Below are 15000 nucleotides of genomic sequence, written 5' to 3'. Positions count from 1 at the left end.
CCATGTGAGTGGAGTGAGTGAGTGAGTGAGTGAATGAGTAAGTGTGTGAACGCCGGAACACGCAACTACAAAACATCTAGCAAAGCAAAGCAGCACACACACACACAGGGGAAAAAAACACGTGCGTGTCCCCAAAATGGTTCCCCCAACCCCAACTCATCCCCACACCAACCCCCAACCCCCCACCCCCCCGCGCTTCTCCTCCTCCCTCCCTCCCTCGCCTCCCCCCTTACCCCCACCCCCATCCCCCATCGCCCACCCCCAGCCTTAAACAACAACACACAACACCACACAACAACACAACACAAGACACAAACCAAAACAAAACAAGCACTCACCTATGGTTCCAAACGGGAAGGGGGTGTCCAAGGACCGCGCTCCACTGGTCAAGGCCCTCTGGCAGCCCACGATGGCCAGAAGAAAGGGGCAGAACCAGACCTTCATATCGTCATACTCTTATCCCCTCCTACAGAAAGAAAGAGAAAGTTTAAAGTCCACTGTCGCGACGTAAGAAAAAGAAGAAAAAAAAACCCCAACCAACAACAACAGGGTCCACTTCAAATCCAACTCATGCTTTCCACAGAGGGAAACTGACCCCGATACACTCCCCAGCTTTCTCTTCGGCACCAAGATGGCAGGTGGTGGGTGAATATTCATGGCAACGTGACGTCACGCGGTGACGTTCCGCCATGGCTTGGCATCGCATGGCAATGGCACGCGCAGTCCTCAGCTTGTTCTACAGGCGTGGCAGCGGGCGCGTGTGGTGTGGTGTGGTGTGGTGGCAGCGACGTCGACACGGATCCCAACCTCCATCCCCCGCCCCCAATCCCAGCTGGCACCAAGCAAGCTGTAAAATCGTAGAGGACTGCATCAGCATCAAGTGTAAACATTCCAGAGTGTGGGTGGATGGTGTGTGTGTGGGGGGGAGGGGGGGAAGCGGGGGGTGAGGGACGTGGAGTTGTGGAGATCGATTTTGTTGTTGTTATTCTTTCCTTCTGTTTCTGTTTTGATCTCTCTCTCTCTCTCTCTCTCTCTCTCCCCACTCTCCACTCCGCGGCACCAGTGGAAGATTAGCACGGGCAACTCGAAGCGATTTGCTGACCTAGTTTTTAGTGTCACACTTTTTGTGGGGGGGTTTTGTGTGTTTTCTTTTCTTTGTGAGGAAGGGGAGGGGGAGAGGGGTCTTTGGCAAGATGTGGAGCAACAGTTTGATTTGGAGTGCTCACTGCGGAGAATGGAGTTCGGTTGGAGCTTTGAGGCGGTCACGTGCCACGCCACTCTCGGGTGGGTGGGTAAGTGGTTGTCATTTCTTTTACTGGTAGTTTGACGGATGGACCCCCTCTACCCGGGGTCAGCTCTATGTTCCCACTGACTACTGCTGACCAGCACACAAAAATACAAGCATCATTAAGCAGACATAGGTCTGAAGGAAAACAGGCCTCGGGGAACGAAGACCTGGGGGGGGACATAGACCAACCGAAAACTTTTTTTTTTTTTTGCGGGGGGGGGCGGGGGGCGGGGGGCATAGACCGGTGGGTACTTTGACCTGGGGGAACATAGATCAGTAGGTACTTAGACCTGGGGGGACATAGACCGGTGGGTACTTAGACCTGAAGGAACACTGACCTGGGGGAACATAGACCGGTGGGTACTTAGACCTGAAGGAATATAGACCGGTGGGTACTTAGACCTGAAGGAATATAGACCTGGGGGAACATAGACCGGTGGGTACTTAGACCTGAAGGAATATAGACCTGGGGGAACATAGACCGGTGGGTACTTAGACCTGAAGGAATATTGACCGGTGGGTACTTAGACCTGAAGGAATATAGACCTGGGGGAACATAGACCGGTGGGTACTTAGACCTGAAGGAACATAGACCTGGGGGAACATAGACCGGTGGGTACTTAGACCTGAAGGAACATAGACCGGTGGGTACTTAGACCTGGGGGGACATAGACCGGTGGGTACTTAGACCTGAAGGAACATAGACCTGGGGGAACATAGACCGGTGGGTACTTAGACCTGAAGGAACATAGACCTGGGGGGACATAGACCGGTGGGTACTTAGACCTGAAGGAACATAGACCGGTGGGTACTTAGACCTGAAGGAACATAGACCTGGGGGGACATAGACCGGTGGGTACTTAGACCTGAAGGAACATAGACCGGTGGGTACTTAGACCTGAAGGAACATAGACCTGGGGGAACATAGACCGGTGGGCACTTAGACCTGGGGGAATATAGACCTGGGGGAACATAGACCGGTGGGTACTTAGACCTGGGGGAATATAGACCTGGGGGAACATAGACATGCTCCCCTCCACCCAATGCTCAACACCGATTCGCTGCCACCTTTTATTTTTTTCCTCTCTATACACACGCCCCTCCCCATTCCCAATCCCTCAGTCATTCTCCACTCCCATGGTATGACTGTGTGTGTGTGTGTGTGTGTAAGTGTGTCTGTGTGTAAGTGTGTGTGTGTGTCTGTGTGTCTGTGTCTGTCTGTGTGTGTGTGTGTGTGTGTGTGTCTGTGTCTGTGTGTGTGTGTGTGTCTGTGCTAAAATCAATGAATGCGTACGGTGTCCAAATCACCTTTCCACAATGACAATAACCCAAATGAGAAGATGAAGAAGAACAACAACAGCAACAACAACAACAAAGTTTGATGATAACATGAGCAATTTTCTTCACCTGAAAAAAACAACAACAACAGAGTAATCTTCTCCACCCTCAACAATTATAAGTTAGGCCAGAACGCAGTGTCAATTCTGTGGCTGAATAATTCATTACTCAAAATGTGTCACTGTGTTTCGTTTGCAAACCAATACATTACACAGTGCGGCGAATTCATCGATGGTATTGTTAACAAACGGCAATCAAAAGTATCTTCTTTTGTGCATGAACTACGCGAATCACAACTATTTCATTTCAATCACGATTTATCATAATGTCAAGCATTCACAGATTGTATCATTGTAGATTCTTTTAAAGTCACAGCTATGCTAATTTACCACTACCATGTCATTGCTCCTCTTAAGGCAAGGAAATGCAATAAAAATAAAAATTAACAATTAAAAAAAATTATTATATATATATATATATATACGCGCGCGCGCGCGCGCGTGTGTGTGTGTGTGTGTGCATTATTCTGCTGTATAGGCATATTCCAGAAATCCTTGCCAGAAAACTGAAAAACAAAAAAAAAGTAATTTGCCTTCTGTTTTCCAGACTTAATTAAGTTAGGCGACTCTATCCAACAATTGTTTGTTGTTGGTGCTGATTCTTATTTGATTGGCTGGTCGTTTGTTTTTTTGTTTCGTGTTTTTGTTTTGTGTTTGTTGCTTTGTTGTTTTTGACACCACAACCATTTTAACTGTATGCACAGAGACTGAAAGGACTACGATATGTCTATCTTTTCTTTCGTCTTTGTTTTTTTTTTCGGTCTTGCGCTTGGCTTGGTCAGGAAATATCTTTTCATTTTTTTATTTTAAAAGAAAATCAACCCTTTCAGAGCAGAATTATTTATTTGTGAGTAAAGTTAATAAAACTGTTCACACCAAAACAACAACAACAAAAAGTTGACTCGGTACCCTATTTTACACGTGTATTCTCAGTAAGAAAATAGCACTGTTGGTTGCAGTAAAAAAAATGTTGATACTAATGTTGACCTTTCGAAACAATGGTTTATCATGGAAGAATGACTGGTCATCATTCGGGTGCTCACCGGTTGCGTAGCAACGTCGCGTGTGACCTGGCCAGTTTTCTCACCTTTGACTTGGTCTTCTCACTCTGCAAGTGTCAACAAGATGAAGACACGGGGCCTCGAGTCTCTGTGTGTGTGTGTGTGTGTGTGTAGTGTGTGTTTGTGTGCGTGCATGCATGCATATGTGTGTGGTTTGTGTGGTGTGGTGTGGTGTGTGTGAGAGAGAGAGAGAGAGAGAGAGAGAGAGAGAGAGAGTTCAACAGATCAGACCTGACGCAGGTTGAAGTATCGATGTATTATGCAAGAAAAGCGCCGCGGCAGAATCGGTCGGACGTGTTCCGAGGCGGCCACGTTTTCCGCATGGTGCTGTGTCCCTGAGAAAGGCACATTACTCCGATTTTCCTCACTCCACCCCGGGTGTGAACGGGTACCCGTCTTCGGTTGGGATAGTAAGACTGAGCCCTGCCTTCTCTGTGCCGAACCCAAGACACAGTGTCATCTGAACTCTGTCTTTATATCACAACTTTCATTGAGTTCTTCTATCACATTGGAACATGATATCAAAGGCTAGCTTGTTGGATCAAAAACTGAATGAATCTATCGCTGTTTATGATAAAAACTCTCTCTGTGAGCCACTCTGAGCCACTCCGTCTCTCTCTGAAGCTGGTCAAGATTTGTGTAAGCTTTGCAGCGGTAGATTAGGGTAACGATAACACAGAAGAAAGCAAAGACAAACACAAGGAAAGAATAAATTTGAAATGGTAATAATAATCATCATCATCATTGTCATTATTGCTATTATTAATATTGCTATAACAATAATTATATTGATAATAATATACATCCTGCATACAACTCCACTCCGACAGGAAGGGAACGGGGGGGGGGGTGTATTCAAACACGCATTTCTCCAACCCCTGTCCCAACCCCCCCCCCCCCCCCCCCCCCCCCCCCTTGTGAAAAGAACAATTAATTCCAGTTGCGTCAGACTTCTGACTACATTTTCTACATTAACTACTGCGCGACGTTTCAAGGGAGGACTCTCTCTCTCTCTCTCTCTCTGTCTCTCTCTCCAAGTTTTGACTACATTTTCTACCTAACTCCTAGACTGCTGCTGACGAGGGGGTGTGGTCGGCCAGTGAAGGATTGTTGTCTGAGGTGAGACTTGAGGGCACATGTCAGGATGACAGCGACATTTTTTTTTTTTTTTTAATGTGGGCCTCCTCGTGTTGGGACTGCATTACCTGTGTTCAGCTAAATCACTTCCTCCACTTTAACTATAAGCAGTCCAAGAGGTGGCTCTTGTACTGCTTTCAAATTCATGCCGGAACTGTTTCCCTTTCACTGAGGTTTGGCAGTCAAGGGGTTAATGTACGTCTCGTCCGTTGTCGCCTGCAACAGCAGCAACATCAATCCACTCAACGGCCACAGACTCATATCTCTCAACGATCTTTGGGAGAGAAAAAAAACTGTGCGATTGCAGATACACATCTCCGGCGTTGTTTGAGCGAACAACAAAAAAAATGTTTAGGGGTGGTGGTTGTTGTTTTTTAATCAAAAATAAAAAAGGAATATTAATATATCAGAGTAAACCTGGTCCCACCGGCGATCGAGACGAGGGACAGAAATAGAAATGTACAAGTTTTAGTTCACACACACACACACACACACACACACACTATCGAGCGCTCTCACTGAGTGTCGTTTTCATTTTCTTGCTGCCGACGTTTGAGTGCTTTCGATGAGTCCTGTCGATGGCTTTCTAAAGAGAGACTCAGATTGCGAGCGTTCGCCAGAAAAGGGAAAAGAAAGGTAGACTGATAGAAAGAAAAACAAGAAAAATATATATAAAGGGAAAAAAAGGAAACTATAAGATATAGAGAAGGAATACAGAAAAAAAAAACATTGATTTAGCGTGAAGCAAAGCCTTCATGGCTCACGTATGTTTCTGCTTAACAAAAACAAAAACAAAAATTGAAAACGCCGGAGCTCACCATCAGAAACGAGTTTGTTTGGTTGTTTTTTTTATGAAACCGGACGTTGCTTGCTGTTCAGCAGCCGAATCCATGACAAAACCCCAGCGGACAAAACCCCGATGGACAAAGCCCCGGTGGGCAAAACCCCGATGGACAAAGCCCTAGTGGACAAAGCCACGATGGACAAAGCCCCAGTAGGCAAAACCACGATGGACAAAGCCCCAGTGGACAAAACCCCGATGGACAAATTCCCACTGAACAAAGCCCCAGTGGAAAAAAACCCAGTAGACAAAACCCCAACGCACAAAACCCCGATGGACAAAGCCCTAGTGGACAAAACCCCGATGGACAAAACCCCAACAGAAAAAAAAACCATGGACAAAGCCCCATATTGAAAGAACCCTTCACTTTTATCACTAAACGTAAACCCTGCAGGCCCGCCTGCCACCTTTTCGCCTGAATCATCGTGCCCCAATCTTTCATGGAATGTCTGCGAGACTGTAACATCTATGTCAGGCGACCACATCAACAACATACACATGCACTCAGTGGTCCATCACCACCACCCAGGCATGTGGACACAGAGAGACCATACAATTTACCGGAAGGAAGGTGGATGGGCATGTATAACTGAGTGCAGCACTCAGCGAAGAACATTTCAATACTGGTCTACATCATCACTTGGGGGCGAGGAGGGAGTGGGAATTGGGGGGCGAGGGCGGAGGTGCACAGTAGCTCCAGCCCCCCCCCCACCCCCCCCCCCACACACACACCCCTCCCCCCTATCCCCTCCCCCGCACCCCCGCCTCACTGAGCAACAACAGTACCCAAGTAGACAAAAAAAGGTTAATTGTTTACATAAATAATTATAACATCATACGAACGGCGTAAAAGGTTAAACAGAAATGAACAGTTTCCCCCAACATCGAACTGCATTGCCCAAAATTCTGTTTGTGTATCTTTTTTTTTTTATCTGCTGTTCCGGACGTGTTCTATGGATAGTTCTCCCAGACACTCATCGGATGCAAATGTGATACAACAATAATAATAATAATAAGAAGAAGAAGAAGAAGAAGAAGAAGAAAGACAAAGAAAGAAGGGACGATTAAGGAAAAGAAAATGGGAGTAAACACAGAAAACACGAACTTAAAATAGTGCGCGCGCGCGCACACACACACACACACACACACACACACACACACACACACACACACACACACAACCTCCCCGCAAAAAAGCAAACACAAAAGCAGGTAAGACGATACAGTCAACAATATGTACACGACAGCAATGGGAAGACGAAATTCGTGCGGTCTTTCGGGATATATATATATATATATATATATATATATATATATATATATATATATATATATATAAAAGTAACACCCTTGTTCATCCAGACGAGACGACAGTTTCGACAGAAATAAACGTACATCAGCTGTTGGCGTTAATAGCAATATCGATGTCACCCATGACCACAGTCATAATGTAACGGGTATGTGCAAACCCTGTGTGCTTGCTGACACTTTATTTCCGAAAATCATCGTTCCTACAACAAGAGCGATGGCGATAAAAATGTGAGTGGTGTGGGGTTGGGGAGCGGAGGAGGGGGAGGGGGAGGGGCAAAGATATGAATGCACTGCAGTCTGATGGGGGGGGCGTGGGGGGGGAGCCGTCTCGGCAGTCTCGGTGAGACGTTGATGATCTTCGATCCCATGTTCACCAGTGATCAGGGGTTCGAGGCTCCCGATCTGGCCTGTACGCGTTGTGTCCTTGGGTAAGGCATTTCATTCCGATTTCCCTCACTCCACCCAGGTGTGTGAATGGGTTCCTAACTTCGGTTTGGTTTGGTTTTTAAATATGGCGAAGGGAGAGAATTGGGCCCTGCTTTCCTGTGCCGAGCCCTAGACACAGTGGATATGAATTCACTGCCTTCCTGTGCCGAGCCCTAGACACAGTGGATATGAATTCACTGCCTTCCTATGCCGAGCCCTAGACAGTGGATATGAATTCACTGCCTTCCTGTGCCGAGCCCTAGACACAGTGGATATGAATTCACTGCCTTCCTGTGCCGAGCCCTAGACACAGTGGATATGAATTCACTGCCTTCCTGTGCCGAGCCCTAGACAGTGGATATGAATTCACTGCCTTCCTGTGCCGAGCCCTAGACACAGTGGATATGAATTCACTGCCTTCCTGTGCCGAGCCCTAGACACAGTGGATATGAATTCACTGCCTTCCTGTGCCGAGCCCTAGACACAGTGGATATGAATTCACTGCTTTCCTATGCCGAGCCCTAGACACAGTGGATATGAATTCACTGCCTTCCTGTGCCGAGCCCTAGACACAGTGGATATGAATTCACTGCCTTCCTGTGCCGAGCCCTAGACACTGGATATGAATTCACTGCCTTCCTGTGCCGAGCCCTAGACACAGTGGATATGAATTCACTGCCTTCCTGTGCTGAGCCCTAGACACAGTGGATATGAATTCACTGCTTTCCTATGCCGAGCCCTAGACACAGTGGATATGAATTCACTGCCTTCCTGTGCCGAGCCCTAGACACAGTGGATATGAATTCACTGCTTTCCTATGCCAAACCCTAGACACAGTGGATATGAATTCACTGCTTTCCTATGTCGAGCCCTAGACACAGTGGATATGAATTCACTGCCCCGATGACCGTAAATGTGTTTATCTAACACTTCAGCTTGGTCAAGTCCTATTTCAGCATCCTTAATTAAGGAACCTATTTTACCGGCACTTTTGTGCATGTGTAAAACGACATTACCATACGTACATGCTGTAACCCATTTTCAGTTGATTTAGACGTTGTTTTACTCAGTTATGATGCGGTTTCAGTCACTAAACTAACGTGCCGCCATCTTGCTTATTCTGTTTTTGGTCCCACAAACCATGAAAATGTAACCAACTGGTGCAATAATTCAGGAAGCTAAAATATGACAGTCTGTGTCCATGTCAGCAAGTCATATCTGTGAGCCATACGCGTTGGTCACGAAATAGGGGGGAAAAAAACCAGTGCGCGCTCTAAGGACACTCTTAAAACAAGCCAACACAATACGCACCGTGAACCACACGAACGAAGACCTGATACACTGCGGCCAGTCCTTGCTGTGGTGACCACCTCTGGGGCGCTGTCTTCTGTCTCCGACGTCTTTTTCTGACGCTGAATCTGTGGCGTCGTCTTCTTGTGAAGTGTCGCGTTCTTCTTCTGATGTAGTTCTTCTTTTTGCTGTAGTCTCCACGTCTTCCAAGTTTGTTGGGGGCTTTTTGTTCTTGTTTTTCTTTTCTTTTCTTTTCTTTCTTTTTTATTTCTTCAGTTGTCTTCAGCTCCTCAGTACAGCTGACCGACCTTCTTTGTCGCTGGCTTCTTACCGCCTCATAGGTCTTGGCCAATCACTGCACAGCTCACCTTTGTCACGTGACTCGCTGACACGTCCTGTGCAGTGGCTCACGAAGCACGCGAAAAGCACGTGTGACTCACAAACACGACACGCTGACATGGACACAAACTGAACTGTTACACAATGGGACCTTAAACATTTTTTTTTAACAAAACCTTTTTGGGTTTGATAAGCGATCGAGGCTAAGGACAGAACTGTACGTTTCTCACACAGAGAAGTGCATCACTTCTGGGGCGAGTGTTGTTTTCGTTGTCTGCTGCTGTCGTTCGTTCGTTCGTTCGTTCGTCCGTTCGTTCGTGCTCTCTCTCTCTCTCTCTCTCTCTCTCTCTCTGTGTGTGTGTGTGTGTGTGTGTGTGTGTGTGTCTGTCTCTGTCCCTGTCTCTCTCTCTTTCTTTCTCTCTCTCTCTCTCCCCTCTCTCTCTTGAAATGAAATTTCGTTCGCTCTCTCTCTCTCTCTCTTTCTCTCTGTCTGTCTCTGTCTCTCTCTCTCTCTCTCTCTCTCTCTCTCTTTCTCTCTCTCTCTCCCTCTCTCTCTTGAAACGAAATTTCGTTCGTTCGTTCGTTCGTTCTCTCTCTCTCTCTCTCTCTCTCTCTCTCTCTCTCACACACACACACACACACACTCTCTCTCTCTCTCTCTCTCTCTCCATCTATCTATCTATCTGTGTGTGTGTGTGTCCTCCTCCTCGTCCTCCTCTTCCTCTTCTCTGCTGTTGTGGGACACACCGACCTTTCGTGCAGAAACAAAACTGCACGTGTCAATCGGTGTGAGGTGCGTGAGTCAACGTCATAAGCCCCTACCCTTGGTTTGGCTGTGGCGGCTCCCTGCTGCTGTCGCTGGGACCTTGACAGGAAGAGAAGAGTGGATAAAACAGTTTGCTGGATAAAAAAAAAAGACTCTTTGGATGATAGTTGGTTTGCTTGTGCGTTTGTGCGCATTAACTAATTCACTTAACGGTATCACATGATTATGTTCATAGCCTTTCTTCCGGGAGTGAATGTGTGAGTGTGTGTGCGTGTGTAGGGTCTGCTTGTTCGTTCGCGTGTGAAAGTGTGTGTGTGTGTGTGTGTGTGTGTGTGTGCGCGTGCGTTCGTGCGTATGTGTGTGTGCACTCACGCTGTCCAAATCGAGTTGAGATGCAGCCAGTCGACCGGCCAGAAGTAATGAACTGTCGGGGGCACTCAATGGTAGATCGAAGAGTCTTCTATTTCGGGATCAGGACTGACAAGAACACTGGGTTGCTCCTTCAGATGCAGGGGCACTGAGAAAGGTGATACGGTGAGGAGGAAAGGGGAGGAACGAGAGAGAGAGAGAGGGGAGGGGGGCGGGAGACAGAGACTAAGAGAGACAGAAACAGACAGACAGACAAAGAGAAGAAGAATAGAAGGAGGAGGGGGAGGGAACAAAAGAGAGAGAGGGGGTGGGGCGCGGGAGACAGAGACTAAGAGAGACAGAAACAGACAGACAGACAAAAAGAAGAAGAACGAGAAGAATAAGAAGAGGAGGAGGAGGGGCAGAAACAGGGATTGGATAATTAAACAACATCTTCTGTATTCGCTTCACTGGGTACCAATGTCTTCCCACAATCAGTGTACCTACTAAGTCTCAACTCTCACCTTGCACTCCATTTCAGGTGCTGCCCGTCAGTATCTGAGAGACGTCATTAAATATCACACACACACACATACACACACACACACACACAGACGACGACGACGACTCAGATATTGTCCCGATTCACTGCTCGCTACTTGCTCTCCTTGTGTTAAAATCCAGATCCTTCGATGATTCTTCCCTTTCTCATTCAGCTCCATCTGTATGGAACAGTTTTTGAGTGTGTGATGTTGTTGTTGTTTTTTGTTGTTGTTGTTTTTGGGGGGATTGTTTTTCTTGATGTTGTTTATGGGGTTTTTTTGGGGGGGGATGCGGGGGGGGTTTCGGAGGGGGGGGGGGGGCTTGGGGGGGTCTTGTTTTCTTTGCTTGTTTGTTTGTTTGGTTGGTTTTTCGGAAGAAGAAGGTCTGAATAAGCATTTCACATGCACAGCGTGCACTCACAAAGACGTGCACACTCACACATTCGGGAGACAGAGAACGGCGTGGTGGTGGGTAGGTGTTCTGGGAGGGGTGTAGGGGTTGGACTTAGTTGTGTGGAAAAACAACAACAACAAAAAAAAAATGCTTGGATATGCTGAAATTTGTTGTTTTCATAAATAACAAACTTGACGGAAGTGAAAGGAAAAAAATATATAAAAATAACATAAAAAAAGAAAGGAGAGAAACATCAAAAAGCTAACCCCTTTGAAAATGCTACTACTTCCATCCCAGGTTGAAAGCAAGCCCTCAGTGCCGACACTGCATCAAGCTCAGGACAAATGACATAATCTAAGTGGCTGTGTAACTCATCGAGAGTGGACAGCACACCACACGTATGGGACATTTTTTCTGTCAAAAGATCGGATTTTTTTTTTCGACATGGTGTAAACACCAGTTTTCTTTGTGGAAGAAATGATGAATAAATACACACACACACACACACACACACACACACACACATGTATATATATGTATATATATATATGCATGCATATATATATATATATACATACATATATATATATATATATATATATATATATATATGCGTGTTTGTGTGTGTATATATATATATCTCTGTGTGTGTGTGTGTGTGTGTGTGTGTGTGTGTGTGTGTGTGTGTGTGTGTGTGTGTGTGTGTGTATGAAATTATTAATCGTTGCTTAATATGAATTCTCTTGTTTCATATTTGTCATTCTTTAAATAATTAAAAACAAAGTTTATTCGATCGTAAATGTTAACATTGGTGCATTTGAACAGGCAGCTTATAGAACCATATGCAGACCTGCTGACATCAGTTAAGAAAACTCAGTTGGTATGGCCACGCAACAAGACCCAATTGCCTTGTGAACACAATCCTCCAAGAACCTGTTGACGGCGGGAGACGAAGGGGGCGACAGAAAAAACGACGAACTGACAACACTGCAATAAGAACAGAAAAACAATTTGCAAAGATTCGGATTTTGACAAAAACCGACAGACCTGGAGGAATCTGGTGAACAGATTTTCTGTGCGGCGTCTGAACGACTCTTCACGGAGTTAATGAAGAAGAAGAAGAAGAAGAAAACAAGAACAGGAAGAAGAACTAGAGCAAGAAGAACAAGAAGAACCAGAGCAAGAAGAACAAGAAGAACCAGAAGAACCAGAGCAAGAAGAACAAGAAGAACCAGAGCAAGAAGAACAAGAAGAACCAGAAGAACCAGAGCAAGAAGAACCAGAAGAACAAGAAGAACCAGAGCAAGAAGAACAAGAAGAACCAGAGCAAGAAGAACCAGAAGAACCAGAGCAAGAAGAACAAGAAGAACAAGAAGAACCAGAAGAACCAGAAGAACAAGAAGAACCAGAGCAAGAAGAACCAGAAGAACAAGAAGAACCAGAAGAACAAGAAGAACCAGAGCAAGAAGAACCAGAAGAACAAGAAGAACCAGAGCAAGAAGAACAAGAAGAACCAGAGCAAGAAGAACCAGAAGAACAAGAAGAACCAGAAGAACAAGAAGAACCAGAAGAACAAGAAGAACCAGAGCAAGAAGAACCAGAAGAACAAGAAGAACCAGAGCAAGAAGAACAAGAAGAACCAGAAGAACAAGAAGAACCAGAGCAAGAAGAACCAGAAGAACAAGAAGAACCAGAAGAACAAGAAGAACCAGAAGAGCAAGAAGAACCAGAAGAACGAGATCAAGCAGCAGAAGAGGAACAAGAAGAAGAACAACAACAACAGGAAGAAGAACACGAAGAAGAAGAAACATCGACATATATACAACAGACAAAGAACAACAAAACGGAGACACCACCATGGTGATTCATCACAACAACCATCATGTATAACTAAAAAAACTGATGATTGTGACTCTTACACGTGATGTTTCCATGTGGCACAAGGGTTTCGAATCAGTGACTGGAATCCAAATGATTTTGTTTGTTTTTTTCATGTCAAAATCATTATTCGTGATTCATGCGTTTGCGCATCCTTTTGCTGAAATAGGCATCAGACTTAATGTTTATGACACACGCGCGCACGCCAAAAGGGAAAAGAAAACCAAATCAATGATCACACCATCGACGCCTTTGTGGAAGCGATAACATCACACGAGAGTCCATTTCGTTTGACACGCAAACACGCTGACGCGGCCCATAACAGCAAAATTAATCACCTTGATATAAAAAAAATAATTTGCTCTTTAGTGTGATTTCTGTTGTTTTTTTTTTTGTTTGTTTGTTTTTGTTTTTTTCCAAATGATTACTCTCTTTCGCACAGAAAGTTATTCATTTCACCGTGAAAATCACATTGCAGACCTTTTGGAATCAAGTATTTCACCATAATCACGATCCCTGTTTTCAACCGTTCATGATGGTGAACGAACACTGTCAAACACCGAGCTGCCATCTTGACTTCCACAGTTTCCTCCCTGCCCTCCTCCGATCCTTGCCCCTCCCTTCACACACATACACCTTCTCTGCGATCCTCCAACCCCTCCCCCCCCAAACCCCCCACACACACCCTTCCATATCCTCCTACCCTGTAGCCCTCCCTTTCATCATCCCCTCATTGTCTACAATTGTCCAGTGCTTACTGTTTTCCAATTGCCATTTCACAATGCAATTTCAATATTCTCTCTCTCTCTCTCTCTCTCTCTCTCTCTCTCTCTCCATATATATATATATATATATATATATATATCCCTCTATATCAGTCTCTCTCCCTCTCACTCCACATCATTCACACACACACACACACACACACACACACACACACACACACGCACCCACGCGCCCGCGCGCGCAAACACACACACACACACACACACACACACACACTCATGCCACGCTAATACAAATACATCAGTGAAAGCTGGTTTGTACAGTTGTGTTCAGAGAGCAGAAATGTGTTGTTGTTTTTTGTTTTGTTTGTTTGTTTGTTTTGGCTTTTTTTCGGGGGGGGGGGGGGGGTCCATCATGACAAATTTGAGTGGGAAGTTTAGCCCGTTGCAAGTGACAGGACCAAGGCATGACGCAGATGTTACACCATACAACCGTGTTCTTTTTCTTTTTTTTGCTAAAAGTGATCGATGATACAGATGATGGATGAGTGAACGCTGTCAAGCATCCAACCGAAGAGTTCAACTGCCAAAGTTCTCCTCGATAAAACCTCCATGCCACAGCCCTTTTCCTGTCTCTCCTAACAACCGCAACCCTGTCCCCAACCCCAACACCCAACCACACACTACTTCCCTGAAAGACCCCCACCCACCCACCCACCCACCTCTCCCACCCTTCCTGTAGCCTCCCACCACCTCTTCACCTCTCCTCCGCCACCCGCTCGATGTCTTGAGTGGCCATGTTAATTCCAACGTCAATTTTAACGCCTTCCTGACGTTCGGTTTATTATAACAGAGAGTAAATGAAGCTTACAGTTGGGCCAACAGCGAACGGTGAGCTGTATGATCAATGGTTTCTTCACTGCGAAGGGAATTCATTACAGCTTGTCAGTATTTTATGACTCTCAAAATAGGAGGCAAGACTGACCAGCTTTTAGTACTGCAGCCTTGGAGGTAAGTTTGCCTTTGTGGATCATCCCATACCTGACTATTCTAACCCATTTGGCCGAGAGAGTAGGTGTGTAAGTTGGGCAAGGCACTCTCGACTAACCCAAATAGTCGGAAAGCAGTTGCCTCATCGGTGGATGTTCTGATAGGACATTGATCGGACACGACTATCAAACAGTTAACCACTTCCTGACCGAGCATGCTCTCTAGAGTTGTGAGAGGTGGTTTCCGGCATGTATTGTCGTTGGGCAT

At 45.8% G+C, this 15000-nt stretch overlaps 2 protein-coding genes across 2 annotated transcripts in view; both read right to left on the bottom strand.

The window, feature by feature from the left end:
- LOC143275304 (uncharacterized) overlaps positions 1-643 on the bottom strand; it is a 641085-nt gene extending 640442 nt beyond the window's left edge. Inside the window, exon 1 of the mRNA XM_076579305.1 lies at positions 339-643. Within this exon, the coding sequence (XP_076435420.1) occupies positions 339-444 (106 nt within the window). The 5' untranslated portion in view covers positions 445-643. The remainder of the gene's footprint in view (positions 1-338) is intronic.
- A 76-nt stretch (positions 644-719) lies between these two features.
- On the bottom strand, positions 720-14542 carry LOC143277810 (uncharacterized). The gene is made up of 4 exons (XM_076582716.1): positions 14505-14542; positions 9913-9955; positions 8773-8939; positions 720-847 (listed from the first exon to the last, which is right to left on the bottom strand). The coding sequence occupies exons 1-4, from the start codon at positions 14540-14542 to the stop codon at positions 727-729; spliced, it is 369 nt and encodes a 122-aa protein (XP_076438831.1). The 3' UTR covers positions 720-726.
- Positions 14543-15000: the final 458 nt, after the last annotated feature.

Source organism: Babylonia areolata, chromosome 2 (assembly GCF_041734735.1).
Source record: "Babylonia areolata isolate BAREFJ2019XMU chromosome 2, ASM4173473v1, whole genome shotgun sequence".
NCBI classification, from domain to species: Eukaryota; Metazoa; Mollusca; class Gastropoda; order Neogastropoda; family Buccinidae; genus Babylonia; species Babylonia areolata.
Note: the sequence above shows the minus strand (reverse complement) of the source record. Positions and strands in the feature narration are given on the sequence as shown.

What these genes read in the sequence shown, in the direction of transcription:
- LOC143277810 (XM_076582716.1), bottom strand. Translation starts at nt 14,542, where the DNA reads ATGGCCACTCAAGACATCGAGCGGGTGGCGGAGGAGAG. An exon ending in GAGCGGGTGGCGGAGGAGAG is followed by an intron (nt 9,956 to 14,504) that starts GTGAAGAGGTGG and finishes CTTCCTGTCAAG; the next exon opens with GTCCCAGCGACAGCAGCAGG. An exon ending in CCGCCACAGCCAAACCAAGG is followed by an intron (nt 8,940 to 9,912) that starts GTAGGGGCTTAT and finishes TGGAGACTACAG; the next exon opens with CAAAAAGAAGAACTACATCA.